Genomic DNA, 22,399 nt, shown 5'->3' with positions numbered 1-22,399 from the left:
TATGCATAGAAATGTAAAGTGTAAAACAACGGTGCACGGGAATTTGAGAGGGATATTTTCTAACTCCTCGACTGGCCCGCCTAGCCCCTATACTTAGTTCCTTAGCCCTGGAATGTATGTTTGATATATATTTGACCACATTCCCAGGCGCAGCGTTTACCCACAGTAAAAACTTTTAGTGTAGATTTGTTCATCTTTTACCTGGTTACTGGGCTTTTATTAAGTACCACATGGAGTTTCTCACACACCTGGGTACTGATTCTAGCATCTGTTACCAGTTGGATGTTTGCTTACTTTATTTAGAACAACGACGCTAGAGCCAAGACAAACCAACATGAGTGCATTCAAGTTTACATTTATTAACTTGATCAACTCATCAGCACTCATCCCTTTCCTCTAACGTTGAGGTGAAGACGGGTCAGACCGTTGTTTCTGGACCTCCAGAGGTCAGTTCCGGTTCCCTGGCTGGTTGGTTCCCTGGCTGGCTGGTTGGTTGGGTTGGTGGTTTCTTCTATGGTTGGTTCCCTCGATGGTTGGTCTGTTGGTTGGGTGGGATGGTTCCCTCGATGGTTGGTCTGTTGGTTGGTTGGGTGGGATGGTTCCCTCGATGGTTGGTCTGTTGGTTGGTTGGGTGGGATGGTTCCCTCGATGGTTGGTCTGTTGGTTGGGTGGGATGGTTTCCTCGATGGTTGGTCTGTTGGTTGGTTGGGTGGGATGGTTCCCTCGATGGTTGGTCTGTTGGTTGGTTGGGTGGGATGGTTCCCTCGATGGTTGGTCTGTTGGTTGGTTGGGATGGTTCTAAGGTTGGTTCCCTGGGTTCTCTGAGATTTGTTTTATGCTTTTTGTGGGGATTTGGTTCTTGGCAGAGCTGGAATACAGATCAAATCATAGAGTCCTCTTTTCCATGTTAAGTACAAATTGATTGTTAATTGACTCATATAAAACCTGCTGATGATGACCAATGGAGACTAGGGACTGTGTTAGTATTCCTCCTATGAGAAGGCCATGTATTGTGCTGTAGGATGCAGTACCAGTAGTCGTATTACCTGGGTGGCCGTTCAGCAAGTACAGGAGAGATGGTGCACATGGTATGTAACCATGGGTCAACCATGTGACTGGACGAAGGGGTTAGGAAACCTACTTGAGGGGCTAGGGACCACAGTACAGGGGCTGGGGGGGCTCGACGAGGGACGAGGGGCTAGGGGGGTCCAGTAGAGGTGCGGTGGGGGCTCGATGAGGGGCGAGAGACCCCAGTAGAGGTGCTAGGGGCAACAGGAGAGGGGCTAGGGGCAACAGGAGAGGGGCCAGGGGCAACAGGAGAGGAGCCAGGGGCAACAGGAGAGGGGCCAGGGGCAACAGGAGAGGGGCCAGGGGCAACAGGAGAGGGGCCAGGGGCAACAGGAGAGAGGTTACGGAGCCCCGTAACGGGGCTAGGGAAGCCCGTAAAGGGGTAAGGCTCCTTAGGAGAGAGGATAGGTACCCCAGGAGAGGGACTAGAGATCCCAGAAGAGGAGCTAGGGGCCCCACCAGACGGGGTAGGGACCCCGGTATGGGGCTCCGAGGGGCTGGGTGGGGCAGTGTTGGGGCTAGGGGCCCCAGTAGAGAAGACCCCAGTAGACGGGTCGGGTACCAGAGGAGAGGAGCTAGGGGCCCCAGTAGAGAAGACCCCAGTAGACGGGTCGGGGACCAGAGGAGAGGGGCTAGGGGCCCCAGTAGAGAAGACCCCAGTAGACGGGTCGGGGACCAGAGGAGAGGGGCTAGGGGCCCCAGTAGAGGGGTGACGGAGCCTAGTGGAGGCCCCTGAGGGGAGGGGGGAGCCCTTGGAGGACACGATGCTGTAGGCGGGGGGGACGGGCGGCTCCGCGGGCACCTGCAGGATCTGGAGGATCACGGTGATGTCCGCCGCCACGCGGGTCTCAAGCCTGGAGGTAGGCAAAGAAAACACTGTCCTGAGCAAATGATACAATACATGAGCTGTATCAGTGGTACCTTTTCATCTAAAAACATGATTGCATAATTGTCAATATGCTACAGAAACAAAGTCTGCGTTTATGCACCTGTTGAGTTGAGATTGCAGTACTTCCAGTCTGGGGCCCAGCTCTGTGTCCCCCGCAGTGTTAGGGTGAGGGTGAGGGTGAGGGTCAGGGTCGCAAGAGGGCAGAGGCCGGCTGCTGACCTGCAGCGACAGTCTGTCGGGCCAGAAGTGGAACATCCCAGGCCTGTTCACGGACGAAGCTACGGAACAAGAGACAGCCTCGTTACCAAGTAGGAATCATCGAGTTAGGAACCGTTCATAAATGAGGTTCACGACTGGGCCGACCTATGTCCAGAGTCCGCTCCGCCGCTACGGGGGTGCTTCCCGGGGGCAGCAGTCTGTCCGCAGAAGGAGCCCAGTCCGACCTGATTTTTTCTGAAGGCTGCAACTTGGTGCCAAGCGTGAGGGCCTCTCTCAGGTCCTCAGTGGAACGGGTGAGCGGGGAGCCGCAGCGTGGTTGTGGAGCAGAGTGACGCTGACCGATCGAATGGAGCGGAAATGAGTCGTCATGGTCGATTCCATCTGGACAACAGCCGAGGAAAAGTATTGATCGGTCCCGTTATGGTACCAGTTTTGAAACGCACCATATAAACACTGAGGTCTCCGGTAAGCTGACGAGGCAGCTACCCAGTAACTTCCAGTTTTCCCTTAACGTCATGCATGGCAACTATGTATGGCATTGAGGAAACATGAAGCGTCATTGAATAGGCTGCTTCCAACAGAAAGTAGCATGTGGGGAGGAGGCTCACCTGGTCGGATTCTGCAGTCTAATGAGTATCCTCTCTGTCTGGGCTGGTGTTGATGCTCCCATTCATCACCACTATCTTCTAGAAGCTGTCCTCGGGCAATCTGAGGAGGAAAGACCACTGTAAGACCTTCATGAAAATATCTCATTGTGGACCGATTTATGTACGAGGAGGGCATTGGCCCAGAAGTGTTCTTTCCGTCAAGGATATGATGCCTGAATGTCTTTATTGATATTCATTGGTATTTTCCGAATGTGGGGGTTACATGGTTCATATGATTGGAACAGATACATGGAAAGGTTAGGGTGATATAGGATGGATACATGGAAGGGCTAGGGTGATTTAGGACAGATACATGGAAGTAATGGGAAAAAACAAATATGTCAGCCTAGTATTTGAATTGCAAAGTCTTTATGTTGTGTTATTATGTATCATAGTTATTGCCCAGTTATTTTAGACCTGATTAAACCAAACTCACATTATGTCCTATGGGTTTGTACTTTTCATGGTTAGAGATTAAGGCTAGATGAGATGGTAATTTATTAATCCTAGATGGTAAATTCAGGAGGCTATGATCTACCATCGCAGTCCAGGCATTGCTGACACCAATTTCTGTCTATCCATCAATCATAGTCCAGACAATCCTTACACCAATCTACTACATATCCATAATAGTCCAGGCATTTCTGACAGCAATCTATTTCTGTCTATCCATCTATCATAGTCCAGACAATCTTGACACCAATCTGCTACATGTCCACTATAGTCCATGCATCGCCGACAGACACCAATCTCTTTCTGTCTATCTATCTATCATAGTCCAGGCAATCCTGACACCAATATACTACGTATCCATAATAGTCCAGCCGTCGCTGACACCTCTCTCCTACTTCCCATCTGGTAGGTATTGCTGACCACTTACACATCTCAGGTCCAGCGTGATCTCCAGGTTGGTCCAGAAGGCGTTGGCGAAGTCCGGGTAGATATCCAGGACCTCCAGCAGGTCCTCCCTGGGTATGGAGTGGAGGTCACAGTAGGTGATTGCGCTTACGTCGGAGCTCGACTTCCCCGGCTCGTCGTGCAGATGAATGGGCTCCCCGAAGATGTCGTTCTTCTCTGCGAGAGGAACACACAGCGTTGCATGTTCAATCGGATATCATAATGGGATCTCTGATATTTTTTATGGTTGGTGTTGTGAAGAACCTTGTGATTCACATTACATTTTAATGAGTTAAATGTTTAGGTCAAATTGATCTTTATCTTTTGAGTGCAAAAAATACTTAATAATATTCCAAATACTTACAACATAATACTCTCACAGCGGATATAAATACAATGACCTGCCAATTCCCACAACTCAATTTGGCAATATTACATGTAATACTGCCACAAACCATTTTTCACCACTTAAAATCGATACAACAGACGCCGTGAATCGATGGGAAAAATTAATCAGGATATTAAGTCTGCAATATTTAGTGCATTGATTTCGAACGACCACTGTGTTACACAGACCAGAACATGTGACACCTGAGCAGTACCGAGTATGGCGATCACCACGTCGTCCCGCAGCACCTGGATGGAGCCGCGGGAGATGAAGAACAGGGAGTCCAAGACGTCTCCGTAGTGGATCAGGACGTCTCCCGGGGGAGCGTGGAGCGTTTTGAACCTCGTGGCTAAGGCCCGAAGGCAGGCCTCACTGCCCCCATGGAAGGCCTTGCAGTTCTGCAGCAGTGATCGGTTCAAGTGCAGACAGATATCCGCCTGCAGGCACTCAGGAAACCCCTTCAAAACCTGCACCAGAGGACAGCAGTCAATTTGGAGTACAACATCAACACATGGGTGGTGTATTTATCAACCTGTTGAATACATAACATAGGAACACATGTTTAGGACAACAATCAGAAACAAAGTGATAACTTTTCACAAGATCCAATTAATCGACTACATCTAAACAGCTCTATGTATCTCCATCTACGTATTCATCTCTTCATTGCCTTACTGCGTTCATGTCGATGCCGTTGGTGTACGACCACGCGTGTTGAAAGTACTCCTCCAGCCGCAGGCGGAGCCCCCCGGGGATCTGGTGGAAGCGGATGAAGTCTTTAACCCGGAGCATCTGGGTGTGGTAGCGGGTGGTGCCGGAGTACAGCCGCTGGATGATCGCCGACACATTGCCAAATATACTGGCATACATGAGAGCTGGGGGGGGGGGGGGGGGGGGGGGGGGGGGGGGGGAGGTCAGAATGCATTGTGGTAAGGAGGTGCAAGGTTGAAACAACCAAAGCGGAATCAGTGGGTGGCTACTCACAGCCAATGACCATGACACAGATGGAGAAGATCTTCTCAGAGTTGGTGTTGGGGGAGACGTTCCCGAAGCCCACGCTGGTCAGGCTGCTGAAGGTGAAGTACAGAGCCGTCACATATTTATCTTTGATGGAGGGTCCCGACCGGGGGTCGCTGTCGTTGTACTTCTTGCCCAGCTGCTGTGCCAAGTTGTCCAGCCAGCCGGTCTCTGTGTACGGCCTTTCCAAAAACCCGATGGCGTACCAGAGACATGCCAGCCAGTGTGCGATGAGTGCAAAGGTGCACATGAGTAGAAATAGGACGGCTGCTCCGTATTCAGAATAGCGGTCTAGCTTCCTGGCCACTCGGACCAGTCGAAGCAGCCGTGCTGTTTTCAGTAGGCCAATAAAGGTGGCCATCTTTGGTGTGCAAATGCATGCGAGAAAGACAGGTTATAAGCATGGTTTGTAATGGCAACATCAAGCTCAAGCAGGTGTTGAATCATGCAATCATGACGGAATTTGAAGGACAAAGCGTCTTAAAGAATTTACCTCATCGGAGCGAGAGCGGAAGATAAGCAGGTCAAAGGGGAGGGCGGCGAAAAGGTCGATGGCGAACCATCCGGTGATGTAATGCTTGGCGACCCTGCACGGTACGGTGATCACCTCGTCGTTGTGGTTCACGTAGCTGGTGCGGAAGTTGATGACGATGTCCACGACGAACAGAACGTCCACCATGAAGTCTACCACGTTCAAAGGGTCGCAAGTGTAGCCGCACTCCCTGTCTCCGTGCTCGTCCAGAAGGAACGCCGCCGAGTACGGAGTGAAGACGGCCGTGTACAGGACCAGGAACAGAATGATCCAGTCCCAGAAGGCTTTGAACGGGCTGTAGTGCAGCAGAATCCACCATGTCGTCTCGGGGAGTTGGAGCTTGTATTTTGGCAACACGTCAGTTTCCAGAGAGAGGATCTTGGAGGAAAAACATGTTGATATACATCTGTATATGTCATCTATTCTGTCAGATCTTCATCTCTCTTCTCTCATACTTGTTATATGTCCATCTTTCCGGCATATCTTTATATCTATTGCGTCAGACTTGTTATTTATCTGAATATGTCAACTTTCTTCCATTACTTAATATGTATTCTGGAAGATATATAATGTTTTTCTGGAATTGTAACTTCTGTATATATATACTCCAGAACACATACTCTGGAATGAGAGGGTTACAGTTCAATGAGGCTATAGAAGATTTCGGCCTAGGTGCTGCGGCTGGTCTAAAGGAGCTCTACAGCTAGGTTGAGAGACAGCCATGAGCTCCAGAGACCTTCTGTAAGGGGTTGGTACCTTTGACACCTTCTCTGTGACCTTCTGAGTTCGCTCTATCACCTTGGATGTGCCGAGCAGGTCCAGGCTCTGGGGAGAGCCGAGGGCGCTCCCTTCTCTCTTCATCGCCGCTGGACTGGACATGCAGCTCTGCTGAGGGTACTCACATCAGTCGACTAGCAAGTGGACCACAAGTTCCCATCTGTACTCTAGAGCAGGGGTCCCTTTTCAGCATCAAGGACCGGTATGATTCTCCAAAAGGTTTCACAGACCGGGGGGGGCGGGGGGGGGGTGGTTGGGTTATGTTGCGCAGAGGTTGCCAAAAATGCAAACATGTTGTATGCAATCTATATAATAATCTCGTTAACCTACGGCCCCGCGGCCCGGTTAACCTATGTCCCGCGGCCCGGCGGTTGGGGACCGCTGCTCTAGAGAACACTGGAGGTCGAGAACACCATGGCTTGGACTGCTCTGTGCTACCACAACATAGAAGACTATAATACAACAGATCTATAACACTAAAGCTCTAGCACACTAGAGGTCTTTACCTTGTAGACTATACCGCTCCAGAATCAGAGATCTAGAATACTATAGACTGCTACACAGACCACTGCAAATGTACTATAGACTACTACAGGTCATGAACTCAACTTATCTAGAACCCTACAGATCTAGACTAAAACCTAACTACAGGTCTAGAACATTAAAACACTGCAGATCCAGACTTAGGCAAACTACAACTCTAGAACATTACATATATAAAATATAGACTAACTATAGCTCTAAAAAATTTCATATATAGACAAAGTACAAGTCTAAAGCACTAGATAATTACAGATCAAAGGTTTTCTTTCTACATTTTTAGTATAACTGGGAAAGGGTTATGGCAAACTATCGGAAATTCTATACACATATTTTCTGAAATGTAATTCAGCCAATCATACCTTATTTGAAGATCAAATTCCTGCTTGAATAATCCAACTGTTCATGTTTCCCAGGACAAACTAACGAGGTTGAGTCGGTACCGCTGCAGTGAACTGAGCTGTGAGCGGACACAACACAGGCAGCAAGTCAATGTTACACTATAGCAACCGATCAATTCTACACTATAGCTTCCAGGCCATGAAATGCTAATCAATAAGAAATCATTGATAATTTGCCTTTGCAATAGTTTTCTGACAATAACAATTTCCATTTTATGTTAACCAGGCTATTGGGGAAATTGATGACAGGGATAGAAATGCATTAAACAATCAAACAGTTGTTATCGTTAATGCTACTGAATAGCACTGACTCAGATGCTAATTACATTGCTAATTAGTCTTCACCAGCAGTACATACAGAGAATTACCTTGGATATGACCTTCAGACACAAGCATAGGCCATAACTTGCCTTTGTAATATGATGTCCATTTGTTTATACATAAACTATGGGAAGTTCACCAACAGTACATACATTTTCTTCCACAAACTCAAAACAGACAATTTCTTTCTCATAGTAGCATTTTTCTTTGGTGGAATAATGTCTTACAATTGTTCTAACACTTGATGCTTTTCTGATTATTCATTTATATAATAATATGAGTCAGCCTATGAGTCAGCCACATATAACAAATTAACAGGTTGTGATTGCAACGTGATCAACTGTCGAAGTGGACTTGAGTGGCTCTGAAGATGCTCAGCTGTCTCGATGGGCCTAAATAGACCCTTTCACAAAGGTGTCGGCGTGAGGTGTGGATCAGAGCTCGGTCCTGACTGGGCGCGGGGTGGTAGTCAGAGCTAGTGACCATATCAACCATTTACCATTCAGCATGTGCCTGGTACATAAAAGTGGCAGACCCCTTATTGGCGTCATGAGCGACACCGGTGTTGATTCAGGGATGAAGGCACTGTGAGACCGGTCTATGCTCCTACTTGGCTCCTGCTTGATGACTACTGCTCGCACTGTTCGTTTGAGGTGTCGGAATCCTGAGGTAACGAATGGAAATCCAGCCCAGGTGTGACGAACAGCCCTGCTGTAACGGGCGAGGTATTGGTTAAGAGGTGTAGGAGAGCTCAGTGACCAAGAGAGGGAGCCAAAGTGAAATAAAGCAAATCCTGGCTGAGAAACATGATTATGTCTTACCTATGAGAAACACACTGGAGGCTTCCTTAAAAAAGTACTTTCTTTGAAAGATTAAACTGTGTCGAAAACTTTGTACGTGTATTTATTTTAATACAGCAATCACAAATCCCTAACTGATAAAAGCACATCATAAATGCAATTCATTATTATTATTATACATTATTATGTAGATACCCTATAGGTAAACTATGTCCCAGTGTTTCAGTGTTCAGCCTGGATGTTGTCTCACACCATCAGGTTGGGATACAGGTAAGCCGATGGAGGTTGGGATGAAGGCACCCTGTGAAGGCTGCGATGTGGACAGTGGCACCCTACATGGGTGAGGTTGGGTGTCACAGTGTTCAATGTTCAGCCTGGATGTTGTCCCACACCCGCAGCACGTCAGGGCAGTCGTTCAGGGCCTCCAGCAGAACGGAGGCCGCCTCCAGCTGACTGCGCTCCAGCAGCAACGGTGTGTGGGACACGAACTCCAGTCCCGAAGACACAATGTGGATTCCTCCTCGGCTCTCCAGCCAAGCCCTCACAGAACTCAACTCTGCCTGGCTGCAGATGAACTGAAGACCGACAGACAGACAGAAAACATACAGATCCATGAGACTCTGAGGAACTTCCAAAAAATTATGAGAAAAACATCACATAGCGAAACTTCACATGGTGGCTCCAATGGACGTACGCGTCCACAGTAGTGGCCTTCTTCCTCTTACCTGCAGCATCGGCCTCTCCTCCTCTTCCTCCATCTCCCGGACATCTTCTGCCCCCGCTTCGATGGCCAGCTCCAGGGCCTCTTCGAGGGAGACGCTTCCGGCCTCGGCCACGACCACTCCTTTCCTGTCAAAAGTGTGACGGGCCCCGTCCGACAGCACCCCCCTGTGGACAGGAACAGAATCTCAGTCTCAGCCCTCCCTTGAATCCTAACACCTCTACAGAAGTATTTAGGTGGTAATCTCACTCTCTTCTGAAATACATGACAGTACGTCTACAGCAGCAGTAATAATAAATAGTAAAAATGACCCGTTTGTTTTCAGCAGGTGTTTGATTTCCTGGTTGGTGCGAGTGTTGTTGTCGGTCAGGACCTCGATGAGCAACGCAAATCCCCCCGGTCCCCGGGCTTCGTACGTGTGCTGGGTGCCGGTCTTAGCCTTCTCCTGTCAGGGAAAAGAGAAGTCTTATAGAGGAACGCACCTGTTCCACAGCGTCCCAACAAAGAGCAGGGGAATTGTGCTGAAGCGAATATTTAACATAGAACATGAGATTAAACATCAGTGTCTAAAGGAATAACACCTGAATCAACATATAAACCGTAATAGAAATCCTTTCAAATCGATGGACATCAGTACGTTTCAAGGCTCCATTATTGACATTATTATAGATGGTTCAGTATTTAGAGTTGATAAGTGTCGACAACATGTGTACGCCATTTTCTTCACCATCATTCATGTTGTCTAGTACAGTGGAGGTGATAATACCGTCTAACCTACCGCGTTCTTGATGGCGGCGTCGATGGAGGCCTTGGGCATGTTGTGACCGCGGCATTGCTCCAATATTTGGGCTAAAGTGGCGTTAAAGTCCGGGTTGGGCCCCCCCTCTGCAACACATGGCGGGGGGTTTAGATGAAACGACGGCACGCAAACACTTTCAGGGATTTTATAAGCGCCGTAACATGAATATGATTACCTTTCACTGCTATTCTGATCATCATGCCATACTTCATAAACATTTTGCCACGGGCTTCATCCCTCGGTCCTTTGATGTGTTTCACCTTGGACCACTTGTTATGTCCCGCACAATGTGAGGTGTCCAAGTGGAGCCTTCTAACTGGTACACTCCTAGCTAGGGCACTAGCTAGGACACTTGTTGCTGGTACACTTCTTGCTAGTACACTTCTTGCTAGTACACATCTAACTAGGACACTAGCAGTTGGTATACTTGTAGCTGGTGTCCTTCTAGCTAGGACACTAGCTGGTACACTTGTAGGTGGTACACTTGTAGGTGGTACACTAGCTGGTACACTTCTAGCTAGGACACTAGCTGGTACACTTGTAGCTGGTACACTTGTAGCTGGTACACTTGTAGCTGGTACACTAGTAGCTGGTACACTAGCTGGTACACTTGTAGTTGAGGATCTGGCCAGCTGGTCCACAGGACCAGAAAGAAGTATCCGCCTCAGTTCGGTCGATGAGCAGGTGAAGGAAAGGTTTCTTGGAGCTGCGTGGGCTATCCCTCTCAGCACGACTCCTCCTGCCATGACCCTAACAATGCAAAATACAATGGACACACATTAAAACACACACACACACACACACACACACACACACACACACACACACACACACACACACACACACACACACACACACACACACACACACACACACACACACACACACACACAGAGAATGTTTTTGTACTTTGCTAGTGAGGTGCATTGTTTGTCTTACACTTATCACTGTAATAATCGCATGCACTTGCATTTACAAGATCATTTTAAGGTTCAACTCACACACAGCTCAGTCAGGTTGTCTTAAGACATCTATATAGAACTGACACCATTTGGTGTTGTGTACTGACAGCTCACCTGTCAGTAATCTATGCAATGCAAAATACAGTTCTGCACTCTATATAGCGCTAGGAGAACCAATACATAACTAACAATAGTGTGCTGGGCTGGGGTGAGAAGAGGTACTACCTTAGTATGGGGACATCATGGACTTATAATCTATAGTCATTAAAAAAAAAAACATCCAGCCGTCCTTGAGGGAAGAAACACTTCGAAATGAATCTTCTTTGTGATTTTAACGGCGGCCACACATACCATTGGGGTGCAATACCGCCATCCACTGGTCAGGAGGGGGAGCTGAGGTTTAAAATAATCCCCTTTCTATCACCTCCAGCAGAAAGTACCCAAATGTTTCCTTTGTTAAATTCTAACCTTATTCTAGCTTAGACTGGGCTTTATATTTTCCTCCACTCTATATCATATTTAATTTAACTGATTAATACAGGGTCAACCGTTTCTCTCTTTTTTTTTACACCCTTGTTTTTAGCATGCAAAACTTCAGTCTATGTGTTTATTAGCCATGAAGTGTGGGCTATTCATTTTTCGTTTTGTGGTCTCGTCTATTCCCAGTGTATAACAACATTGAAACAGCAAATTAAAGCCTAAAATACAATCAGATTCCTGAGCATTGTTAGAACACAGCATGGTCTTGAGAGTAGTACAATATGTGAATGAAAGCCTCAGCCGTGGGTCTCCTCCTTTCTGAAACTCCTCCCAAAGCAGACCACACCCCCAGCTACCCAGCAGGGCTGAAGGCGGGGTCATACGTGGTGGTTCTTCAGATGCAAGACATGAAGATGTAGCAGGCAGAACAGCTATGGTATCAAAGCTTTTAAAGGTATCTGGGTAGTTATGGTAACCAGATAGAGGGATGGAAACAGTCATGATTTCTGTCTGGATCTGCATCCTCCTTTTGCACCAGCTCTCCCTGAAGACTGTGACTGCACTGGTGAGTAGAAGCCTGCTTCATTGGCTGTCATCAATGGATGGCTGATGAGGTTATTCAGATTTGTGTTTTGGGATAGTTGACATGTGACATATGAATGACATTTCAAGTAAAATCACATCTGTTATTGTTTAAATATAACAAATATGTCATCATGTTCCACCTGTAAAATAAGTTTTATGTATGGTCTAATCACTGAATCAGGTACATTTATATAGCCATTTGAGGCCCAATTCTGCAGGATGCGAAATGTGCAGTAGGGGCAGTAGTGTGGGGAGACATAAAAGCAATAGCAAAATCAGAAATAGGTAAAGTTGTCGAACACCGTAATGGTTGAATTACAACAAAGAATATCCAAAATGAAATCAATCATGCAATGGGATTATCCAAAGTAGTATTAACAGACCAGCTGAGTAATAATGATGGACAGGTAACACCAGAAATATACAAAATATGAGGCTATTTAGCAACAACCCAATGCAGCTTCAAGGTAAGTTATCTCCTTTTTGTCAGGGCTTGTCCGTCGTTGGTGGACCAGGGTTAAGAGCAAGGTTTGCCTGACCCTCAGGGCAGCTCTAACCTGATCTCAGTTTTCCACAGGATAATACACATCGACCTCTGACCTCTGACCTACAGCCCACTGAGTGAAACGAATGAATGGGCCTGTCTGGGCGCGCTATGCTGTCACAGTATTTATTTATCTAGAATCTATTAATTCTGGAAGGAGAGCACAAAAGTCTGTATTGATAAACAATGATTACATTTAGGCTCATTTTAAATCCATAGAATACATTGGGAGGTTTGCATGATGAAGGAGTCACGTCTATGGGGTCTGGTTTATCTCTGACACTGAGTCAGTTCAGTTGTCCGGTGTTGCTCTGACCACTCGGTGTGTGGGCAGAAACGAGTCAGTAGTGCCTTTAGCTCTAACACTGTGTCAGTTCCAATGGGGACCTAATGTAAGCTTTACTACTGGGTGGGCCAATGAGGTAATAGAACAAATTCGTTAACATCAAGAAGCCCTCACTTGTCAGGAAGAGATCTTGATTGACACGCAAGCATAACCAATTGTGGACGGTAAGAGGGAACAGTTCTAGAAAAACAGGCCCGTGGGGAAGAAAACGGGATTCGATTTACAACAATTGTTCAGCGGTCTACGGAGAAAGCAAACTGCATGCAGGCAGGGGGCCAGCCGTGTCCCCCCCCCCCCCACACACACACCCCTCTGGAGAAGGCCTGGCATGGCAGCGTTACATTCTGCATCCATGTACAACTATTTCACGACTCCCCAAGACACCAAATTGGACCCTTGGGAGGGGGCTCATGTCCTGGGCTGTGGTTGAAGAATCACTTCAAATCAACAGCCTAACCCGAACGCTGACCACATGTCTCTGGACGGCAGTGCGGTTGGCTGCTATTTATAAAAACACGCTCTGACACGTGAATGATGTTGGATTAGTAAAACGCAGAGCAGATGAGTGTTGACAGCTCGTTACAACGTGTTGTCGCCGGGGTACCTCACGACAGTGTTGTTGTTTGCTTGTTAACGCGCTGTCTTCAATTCCCATCGCGGAGCCCATCTCCCCACCCATGATAACTAATGTATCCATTAATTATTTTCTTTTTCCAATATAAATGTCATCCTCAGATAGACTCTGACGATGTGATCACAAGAGAAGAGCAGATCTACCTTCTGATTGGTGCTCAGGACGCGTGTGATCGCAGCATCCGGAATCAGATGGCCCTCATAAAAGGTTTTTTACATTTCTTTCTACTCGAAAGAGTGTGAAAGGAAACCAATCCTGTACTAGACACAGTAATGTAAGAGTGAAATTAAAAGTGGAATACGTTATGTTGCAATCTCCCTCATCCGTTAGGCTGTTGCTCAATTTAGCCCTGAGAGGAAATTTGGCTGTCAAAGAGACAATGATATCAGCCTGGACTAGAGGTCTCTGACATTCACAAGACAGATAAACAACCTTTTTAATATCCTTTACATTTAATGTTCCTCACATGACACGTATGCATGATCAGTTGTTGATTGTCTTTGGATATTATGCAGAGGGCTGGAGACCAGGAGCCCGATCCTGGGATCTTCCTAGGATAATTAACAAGAAGTTTCCTTAAGAAGTCCTCAACATTTTCCATTCTCCTTAAGAATTTCTTGTATATTTCCAGAGCTTTTATTTGAGTGTAATTTTGTACAAATGGCATGGCCTTCTGTCAGCTCTGAGTGATGGAAAGGTGACTCAAAAAAAGGAGTCAAGTTTGATTTAAAGAACGCTCCCGGACAATTTCCGACCAATCGGGGCTTAGCTTACGTGATCTTGCCTGTCAATCACAGGTGCGTGAAATGCAACACATCTCAATGGTGGAAAAACTTTTGCCCAATACAAGCAGAGACTTGTCCTGAATATACTAGAAGCTGCCCGGCACATGCAATGTCATCTACCAGACATATTTGGGGCTTCTATATACAGCCAATGTATTCTACTGGTGGAGACTGGGAATTGGCCAGTACAACCGCTATCCCCTGCTGGGGAATAAGCCCAGTGTATAATGTTTTTGATCTATCATTTTTTTCTGCATTGAATTACAGTTTTTATACCTAGTGTAACTCCTCTCCCCAACAGGGTAGTTCACCCATCACCTTATTCTAACCCTTGTATAACCTCTAGCACTTGTCTAGCCCTAACTCGAATCTAACACTTAATCCTAGTCTAACCCTTATCTAAACCCTAATCCTAGTCTCACTCTTTTCTAATCCTAGTCTAACCCTTAATACTATATTACACTGGTCTTACCCTAGTCAAACCCCTAACTCTTCAATGCGTCGTCTAAACAACAATCATATCCAACGCTATTCTATCCCCTAAATATATTCTTACCCTAGTCTAAATCCTAACCCTAGTCTAACACGAGTCTAACCCCTTACTCTATCCCATCCTAGTCCACCCCTAATGGCTAACAGTAGTCTAACGCATAACCCTATTCCAACCCAAATCTAACCTGTAACCCTGATCTAACCCTAACACATCCCTAGTGTTTCACTAGTGTAACCCTAGTGTAACCCTAGTGTAACCCTAGCAGGCGAGTGTGTTCCTGAGTGGGACGGTATCGTCTGCTGGCCCAGCGGCGGAGCTGGAGAGTGGGTGTCCATACCCTGTCCAGAGTACATCTATGACTTCAACCACAAAGGTATAGCGACAGTCTTCTCTATAATAGACAGTGCCTGCCTTGGCAGTGGGATATTTAATAGTTTATTTCTGGTTGATACTCCAGTTGGGATTGTGTGCTTTCATTGTGGGGAAAAAAAAGAGTCTTGAAGTTCTTGAATGTAAATATCAACTTACTACATTATTATTGATTATCCTGTGTGTGCATGTTGTTTATTCTTATAGTATTCTGTGTATTTACTACAATATAAAGTGTATCTTCTATCGTGTTTTGTCTATTTACTATTGTTTTTGTTGTATTCCTTACACTATTAGGTGTATTCATTATGGTATTAAGTCAGTGGTCAACACTGAGAACTTTCTTGGTCACAGGTCGGGTTCATCGGCAATGTGACATCTCTGGGGCCTGGGAGCAGGCCAATGCCCTGAACCGCACATGGGCCAACTACACGGAGTGCACTTCCCTCAACGCCGACTACAGCAGCCAAGCGGAGGTTTCTGATTGTTGCAGCTTGTTTAACAGTATGCATTTCTAACAGTCTGAAGGTGTTTAGGTTGGATGTCTGATGGTGTTTAGGTCTGAAGCCCAAAGGGGTTTATGTCTTTTGGTGTATAAATTTGATGCCTAACTTTCTAAACGTGTTAAGGTCAGATATATAACTGTCTGAAGATGTTTAGGTCAGATTTCTAACTGCCTAAAGGTGTTTAGGGCTGGTGTTTAAAGGTGTTTAGGTTTGATGTCCAAAGGTGTTTAGGTCTGATCTCTAAAGGTGTTTAGGTCTGATGTCTAACTGTCTAAAGGTGTTTAGGTCTGATGTCTAACTGTCTAAACGTGTTTAGGTCTGATGTCTAACTGTCTAAAGGTGTTTAGGTCTGATGTCTAACTGTCTAAAGGTGTTTAGGTCTGATGTCTAACTGTCTAAAGGTGTTTAGGTCTGATGTCTAAAGATGTTTAGGTCTGATCTCTAAAGGTGTTTAGGTCTGATGTCTAAAGGTATTTAGGTCTGATGTCTAAATGTCTAAAGGTGTTTAGAAGGCTCCACATGATGTACACAGTGGGCTACTCCATCTCCCTGCTGTGTCTGCTCGTCGCTGTCTTCACCTTATGCTACTTCAAGTACGTTGTTGACCTCAATTGTTTTATTCTCAGGTGCTCAGAATAACACTGAGTCAGATCTATATATATATATACATATATATATAGTTTCTATTTATACACAATAGCATGTTCTCCATTCACTAAATAACGTTCCTACAGTGAAGAGTTCATATATTTACATTGTTCTTTGTGTTTCCACTGACATCCTGCAGGCGTCTTCACTGCACACGGAACCACATCCACATCCACCTCTTCCTCTCGTTCATATGTCGAGCTGTGAGTATCTTTGTGAAGGACGCCGTTCTCCACTCGATGACAGAAGACGACCAGGCAGGATGGCAGCTTACCGGACACCCACCTCAGCTGGTAAAGACTAAACTGTTAACCCCTAACCCTTATGTCGAAACCCCGAAGTGCCAAAGCCCCAAGTCAGTGGCCCTCAAAGTGGGGTCCACGTGCAATAAAATGCTTATTTAACACTATTGTGGTATTAGCACTGAATGATTGAGTTCAAAAGCATCTAACAGAACAAATAGACATGAGCCTATATGATTACATTTGTGTTGCGGTAATGAGGGGGTCCTTGAAAATAATTCTGCCCCTATGGGGGGGTCCCTTGCCTCATATAATTTGAGAACCCCTGCCCAAAGTGATGGACATGTATTTATTGCATTTATATATTTCAAGCCAATACAATAGAGAGCTTTTGAGCATTACAAAAGGCTGGAGCATGATTAGAATAACTATCCCTTGAAAATGGCATTTTCAGTTCCGCAAGCACTATTCTGTATTTTCTAAATATCATCTGAGCCATATCCACTTCCAGTTGGCCTATAAATTATATAATCAAATTTATTATAGATACATATTGTATGATTTAATATTGACATTAAAACGACTTATGAGACGGTTGAGAAATGTAAACGTAATGGCATTTCATCCAGGGGAAACGCTCGTTTCTGTTGCAAGCCAGTCTTTGGCGCCTCTCAGATATGTTGGCGATCGACATCATCACCGGCTCACAGTCTGTAGAGCTGTGCAGTCCAACCTGCACAGCTCTACAGACACACATGACCTGCATGGGGTCATGTGTGTCACCAGTGTGTGTGTTTGTGTTTGCGTGTGTGTGTGTGTGTGTGTGTGTGTGTGTGTGTGTGTGTGTGTGTGTGTGTGTGTGTGTGTGTATGTGTGCGTGTGTGTGTGTGGGGTGCTGATGTTATCAGAGTGAGCCATGTTTGCTGCTCCTTTGCTATCTATCTATCCGACAGTTTGGCTGTAAGCTGGCTGTTACCCTGTTCCTGTACTTCCTGGCAACCAACCATTACTGGATCCTGGTGGAGGGCGTGTACCTGCACAGCCTGATCTTCATGGCCTTCCTCTCCGACAGAAGCTACCTGTGTACCCTCAGCATTATCGGCTGGGGTAATTCATCTGTCTCCTACGCTGTAGTTACATGTGGTTAATCTATACGATAGATTGCAGTAATGTAATGAAGTTCATCTTTACAATACATCTATCTATCTATCAATCTTTCCATCCATCTATCTAACTTCACCTAATTTTCTCTCCCTCTCCCTCTCCCTCTCTCTCTCTCTCTCTCTCTCTCTCTCTCTCTCTCTCTCTCTCCCTCCCTCCCTCCCTCCCCCCCCCCCCCCAGGGGTACCAGCTGTCTTTGTCTCCGTCTGGGTCAGTGTCCGAGCCTCACTAGCGGACACACAGTCAGTATATCCATGTGTGTGTGTTGTCTTTATGTTTGTGTTGTCTGTGCCATGTGTTTTGTCTTTATGTTTGTGTTGTCTGTGTCATGTGTGTTGTATTTATGTGAGGGTTATCTTTGTGTTTTCATGTGTGTGAAAGTGGGGCTGTGTGTGTGTTTGTATGAGTGCATTTGTGCAAACTTGCATTGACGTACTTACTGTCCAATGCCACTCGTGGGTCTGGAAATCATTGGCTGGAGTTTTTCGAGCCCTGCCCGTTCCACAGATGATTGACTTCTTTAATGTTCATGTCAGTACTTCTAACTCAGTGGCTGTAAGTGGGTTATGATAAGGATTTCAAGTAATTTTGCAAAAATGGCCAAAAAAGAGAATTCCATACCCAACCTTTATTGAGGTTGGGTATGGAAATTGTTCCATTGTTGAGTTTGTTTCTGCCCTCAGGATAACTTCGAGTTAAGAAAATACCCATGAGCAGTGCGTGGACCCATGCGTGCGTGCGTGTGTGTGTGCGTGCGTGCGTGTGTGTATTGTGTTCATAATGGACACACAAACATTGCGTTGGATCTTCTGTTTCAGATGCTGGGACATCAGTGCAGGAAATCTGAAATGGATTTATCAGGTTCCTATCTTGGCAGCCATTATAGTATGTACCCCATATCATTATATTACTAATACCATATCAATATAGCAGGTTCACCATATCATTATAGTATGTACCCCATATCATTATATTACTAATACCATATCAATATAGCAGGTTCACCATATCATTATAGTGTAAACCATATCATTATATATCCTTGTAGGATGTAAGCCATGTCATTATATGATGTGCTCCATATCACTGAAGTGTGTAGAGTACTGTAGAGGGTGAGACTTTAAATGTGATGTTGATGCTGTACCTACACACCCTTCACAATGATGTAAGTTACGTCTACATCAAGGAGTTCTTGTTTAGGTTGTACTGTTGACCCTGTCCTGAAGGGTGTTGCTCTAATCCATTCTGCAGGTGAACTTCTTCCTCTTCCTCAACATCATACGAGTCCTGGCCTCCAAGCTGTGGGAAACGAACACAGGCAAATTAGACCCAAGGCAGCAGTACAGGTAGGTAACCTACGACAGGTAACCTACAACCCAGTATTTCAGGTGACCCAGTAGCACAGGTAACCTACAGGTATGCTTTGCCATGTTGTGTTCCCAGAGTTAACCCCAAAGTGTTCCTAGGGGTCAGAGTTCACCACATAGTGATTATTGTGCCGAGGGCTCGCCAGTGTTTCTAGTGTTCAGAGTTCACCAAATATTGTTGCTTTTAGTGTTTAGAGTTCACTACACAGTCTTCAGACTATTCGGAGTGCTGCTCATAGTGTTAAGGGTTCACTACATAGTGTCAACAGTGTTTAGAGTTCACCGGAGGCCTCATTGTGTTCAGAGCTCACTGCATGGTATTCCTCTGGTTCCAGGAAGTTGCTGAAGTCCACACTTGTCCTGATGCCTCTGTTTGGAGTTCACTACATGCTCTTCATGGCTATTCCATACACTGACGTCTCTGGCCTCCTCTGGCAGGTCCAGATGCACTACGAGATGTTTTTCAACTCCTTTCAGGTAACACATAATACACACACACACGCACGCGCGCAATGTATACACACACTCTTGTATGTACATTAACCACCTTATACATTTCAATGCATATATATCCATACATGTAATCATATTATTATAAGCATAGATCAATAAACACATATCAACCATATATGCAGTGTGTGTTTGCGTGTGTGTGTGTGTGTGTGTGTGTGTGTGTGTGTGTGTGTGTGTGTGTGTGTGTGTGTGTGTTTGTGTGTGTGAGTATGTGTCTGTGTTCATGTGTGCTTGTGTGTATTTTCATTTTGCAGGGATTTGTTGTGGCTTTCATCTACTGTTTCTGCAACGGAGAGGTATTGATCTGTATTGATCTGTGATCCGATATTTTAACTGATGTTTATACTGATTTTACCCAATCTGATTTAACATACAATCTGAATTGAAGTTTTATCTGATAGCTAATCTGTTCTGATATCTAATATTATCTGATATCCAATCGGATATAGAATCTGATATCTGATCTGATAGCAAAATGTATCGGATGTACTAATAGGATATCTAATAGGATATCTAATCTGATATGTTTCATTTAATATAATTAGATATGTACTATAATCCCGGCTCCTGGCTCACTCTTTCCCCTCCTACCAGGTGCAGGCTGAGGTAAAGAAGGCGTGGCTAAGACGGAGTTTAGTGTCGGACCTCAGACAGAAGTCCAGGATGACCAGCAGTGGGGGCGGAGTCAGTTCGTATTACGGCAACCTGACCACCAATAACAGCGTCAGCTCCTCTGCCGTCACCTCGAGGGGCGGAGTCTTGCCGGTGGCCCCGCCTTCCATGCACCCGATCAGAAACAGTCCTCCGTGCTACGCCTCCAGCGACCTCATGGAGCCCCGCGACGCTCTCCAGACGCCCAGCCCCCCAGGGACAGGCTCTGGACGGGGGGGTTCGGTGTGGTGTGATGGGGGCCCCGGGGGAGAGACCCCTGGAGGACCTCAGGAAGGACACCTGGAGGAGCTGGAGACAATGCTGTGAATGTTTACTTTAGAACCCCCACCCGGTACAGCCAAAACGCCCCATTTGGACACGGAGCACCTCGATGTCGAACGGTCCCCTTCTCCCGCTCCAGAGAACATTTGTTTTTATCACTTTTTAATGAAACACATCTATTCATGTAATGTAAAACATCACGAATGTTTTTTTTCATTCAATCTTTTTGAGGGTGTTAAATATGTTTTTACATAATTTGTTATTTGAAGAAAAAAAAGAACCCTTTTATGTATCTTGGACTGTTGGATAACTTCTTCCGATGCAAAGCTTTGTCTGCTATACGTTGCTTTTCCCAGAATAGAAACATGGAAACATAATATATATATATACGACCGTATGTGAATAAATCAGCTGTGTGATAAGCGTGTCCGACGGTGTCGTTAGTGCCAGCCAATAGGCATGCAGGAGGATCTTCGTGACTCCTCCCCCCCACTCGGTCCTTGCCCGACGCGCCCGCAGTGGGAGACGCTCCGCACACAGCCAGACAGGTGGGCAGGCAGAGCAAGTCACAGACTATGTGTGTTTGTGTTCATGTATTTTATGGATTAGTCACGACTAATCCATGCGATCTTAGGTCCTTGTTTTGTAGACTGTAAGGTTGTTTGAGTTTTCATCTTATTTGAAAGTACTAAAACATACAATATAGACGCATGTTGAGCACTTGAGGCAATAGCAAAAGGCCTAAACAATTGCCACTAAACTATTACTATAATCAAAATCTTTATCAAATAAATGATGGGTTAATTATTACAAATAAATATAAAAGTATCGTGCTTCACACCCACATCAGAGAATGTTGGAGGTCTCGGGTGACCTATATCGGTTTAGTCTATAGTAGGTATATTATAGTGGTATACTGTGTCAGGAAAACTTTTGCTGTGCGTAAACTGAATAAAAAAGGTTGTCTTCCCGGCCAAAAGCCTAGCGTGAGCACAACTATTAAGTCGGAGCGCACACTTGGTAAAGGGGCGATCGATGATTCGCGTAACGCGCACTCAGACACAAAAGATGCGCTCGACGCGCTCACACCAGGCTTGGCCACCGAGCGCGGCACGCTCCATCGTACTTCCAAGAACCGTGTGAAAAAGGTTTATATTTATCCGACTTTTGGGGTTAAATCTTCAGGCGTCGGCGTAGGCCTATAAGTAAGAGAGCAGACACTTGCGTGTCCGTTTCCTTTTATTACATAACCTTAAAATCCAACATTAAATGACTACAGACACGAATACAAATGCAGAATGCATACGTTATATTTTCTTTGTGATCAAATGTTTTTATTTGCTGAAATGCAAATCTTTTTCAAGTAGGCCTATATCATTACAATGGTGGTGTTGAAACAAGAAACAGGAATATTTAGGTACGGGTACTAACGTAGGCTATAATCCAGGTCCAGGTGCTAATGGATAATCTTTTCTAGGGTTAAATGCTGTGCGGTGACCACCAGGTATGGCAATTATTCTGCAATGATTTAGGCTCCAACTACATTGTCAGAAAAACAATGAGAACGAGGTCCATATGGTTCGTGTTCCTGCAGTTAAAACAAACATTTCAACCTAAACACGTTACGTATGGTTCAACAGATGGTTGAGCAATGTTTTCTCCAACCACGCAAAGACGATAAATGATCACGGACAGACAACAACATCCACTGTTCTGATAATCTAAATCACTGCACCATATCAATGCTAGGGTTTTGCGAGGTAGGTGCACATATCACATGAACTGAGAATGCTTATTTAATGGATAAGGCCTATT

At 45.6% G+C, this 22,399-nt stretch overlaps 3 protein-coding genes across 5 annotated transcripts; 1 reads left to right on the top strand and 2 right to left on the bottom strand.

Annotated features, from left to right (window-relative positions):
- Nucleotides 1-290: 290 nt before the first annotated feature.
- Nucleotides 291-8,482, bottom strand: kcnh6b (potassium voltage-gated channel, subfamily H (eag-related), member 6b). 2 transcript variants are annotated; one of them, XR_003973856.1, is made up of 12 exons: nucleotides 7,337-8,482; nucleotides 6,414-6,542; nucleotides 5,619-6,035; nucleotides 5,093-5,486; nucleotides 4,784-4,983; nucleotides 4,323-4,575; nucleotides 3,704-3,897; nucleotides 2,785-2,884; nucleotides 2,321-2,557; nucleotides 2,058-2,235; nucleotides 1,047-1,922; nucleotides 291-868 (listed from the first exon to the last, which is right to left on the bottom strand). XR_003973856.1 is itself a non-coding variant. In XM_030340394.1 (11 exons), the coding sequence occupies exons 2-11, from the start codon at nucleotides 6,534-6,536 to the stop codon at nucleotides 1,199-1,201; spliced, it is 2,820 nt and encodes a 939-aa protein (XP_030196254.1). In that variant the 5' UTR covers nucleotides 6,537-6,542; nucleotides 7,337-8,482; the 3' UTR covers nucleotides 291-1,198. The 2 variants fall into 2 exon arrangements, 1 of the variants encoding a protein (XP_030196254.1); XM_030340394.1 differs by having other exon boundaries at nucleotides 291-1,922.
- A 101-nt stretch (nucleotides 8,483-8,583) lies between these two features.
- On the bottom strand, nucleotides 8,584-13,809 carry taco1 (translational activator of mitochondrially encoded cytochrome c oxidase I). 2 transcript variants are annotated; one of them, XM_030340397.1, is made up of 6 exons: nucleotides 13,711-13,809; nucleotides 10,192-10,766; nucleotides 9,996-10,102; nucleotides 9,529-9,662; nucleotides 9,222-9,384; nucleotides 8,584-9,071 (listed from the first exon to the last, which is right to left on the bottom strand). In XM_030340397.1, exons 2-6 carry the CDS (start codon nucleotides 10,760-10,762, stop codon nucleotides 8,859-8,861), a joined length of 1,188 nt encoding a protein of 395 aa, XP_030196257.1. In that variant the 5' UTR covers nucleotides 10,763-10,766; nucleotides 13,711-13,809; the 3' UTR covers nucleotides 8,584-8,858. The 2 variants fall into 2 exon arrangements, with proteins under 2 accessions (XP_030196257.1, XP_030196256.1); XM_030340396.1 differs by lacking the exon at nucleotides 13,711-13,809 and adding an exon at nucleotides 11,204-11,319.
- Nucleotides 11,831-21,011, top strand: LOC115531254 (parathyroid hormone/parathyroid hormone-related peptide receptor). Its single transcript, XM_030340395.1, has 13 exons — nucleotides 11,831-12,023; nucleotides 13,669-13,774; nucleotides 15,108-15,218; nucleotides 15,569-15,690; nucleotides 16,222-16,313; nucleotides 16,508-16,661; nucleotides 17,564-17,717; nucleotides 17,953-18,013; nucleotides 18,590-18,656; nucleotides 19,023-19,117; nucleotides 19,474-19,615; nucleotides 19,906-19,947; nucleotides 20,246-21,011. Exons 1-13 carry the CDS (start codon nucleotides 11,946-11,948, stop codon nucleotides 20,627-20,629), a joined length of 1,608 nt encoding a protein of 535 aa, XP_030196255.1. The 5' UTR covers nucleotides 11,831-11,945; the 3' UTR covers nucleotides 20,630-21,011.
- Nucleotides 21,012-22,399: the final 1,388 nt, after the last annotated feature.

This window comes from Gadus morhua, chromosome 18 (assembly GCF_902167405.1).
Source record: "Gadus morhua chromosome 18, gadMor3.0, whole genome shotgun sequence".
In the NCBI taxonomy this organism is placed as follows: domain Eukaryota; kingdom Metazoa; phylum Chordata; class Actinopteri; order Gadiformes; family Gadidae; genus Gadus; species Gadus morhua.
This window is presented reverse-complemented; position numbering and strand designations above follow the sequence as displayed.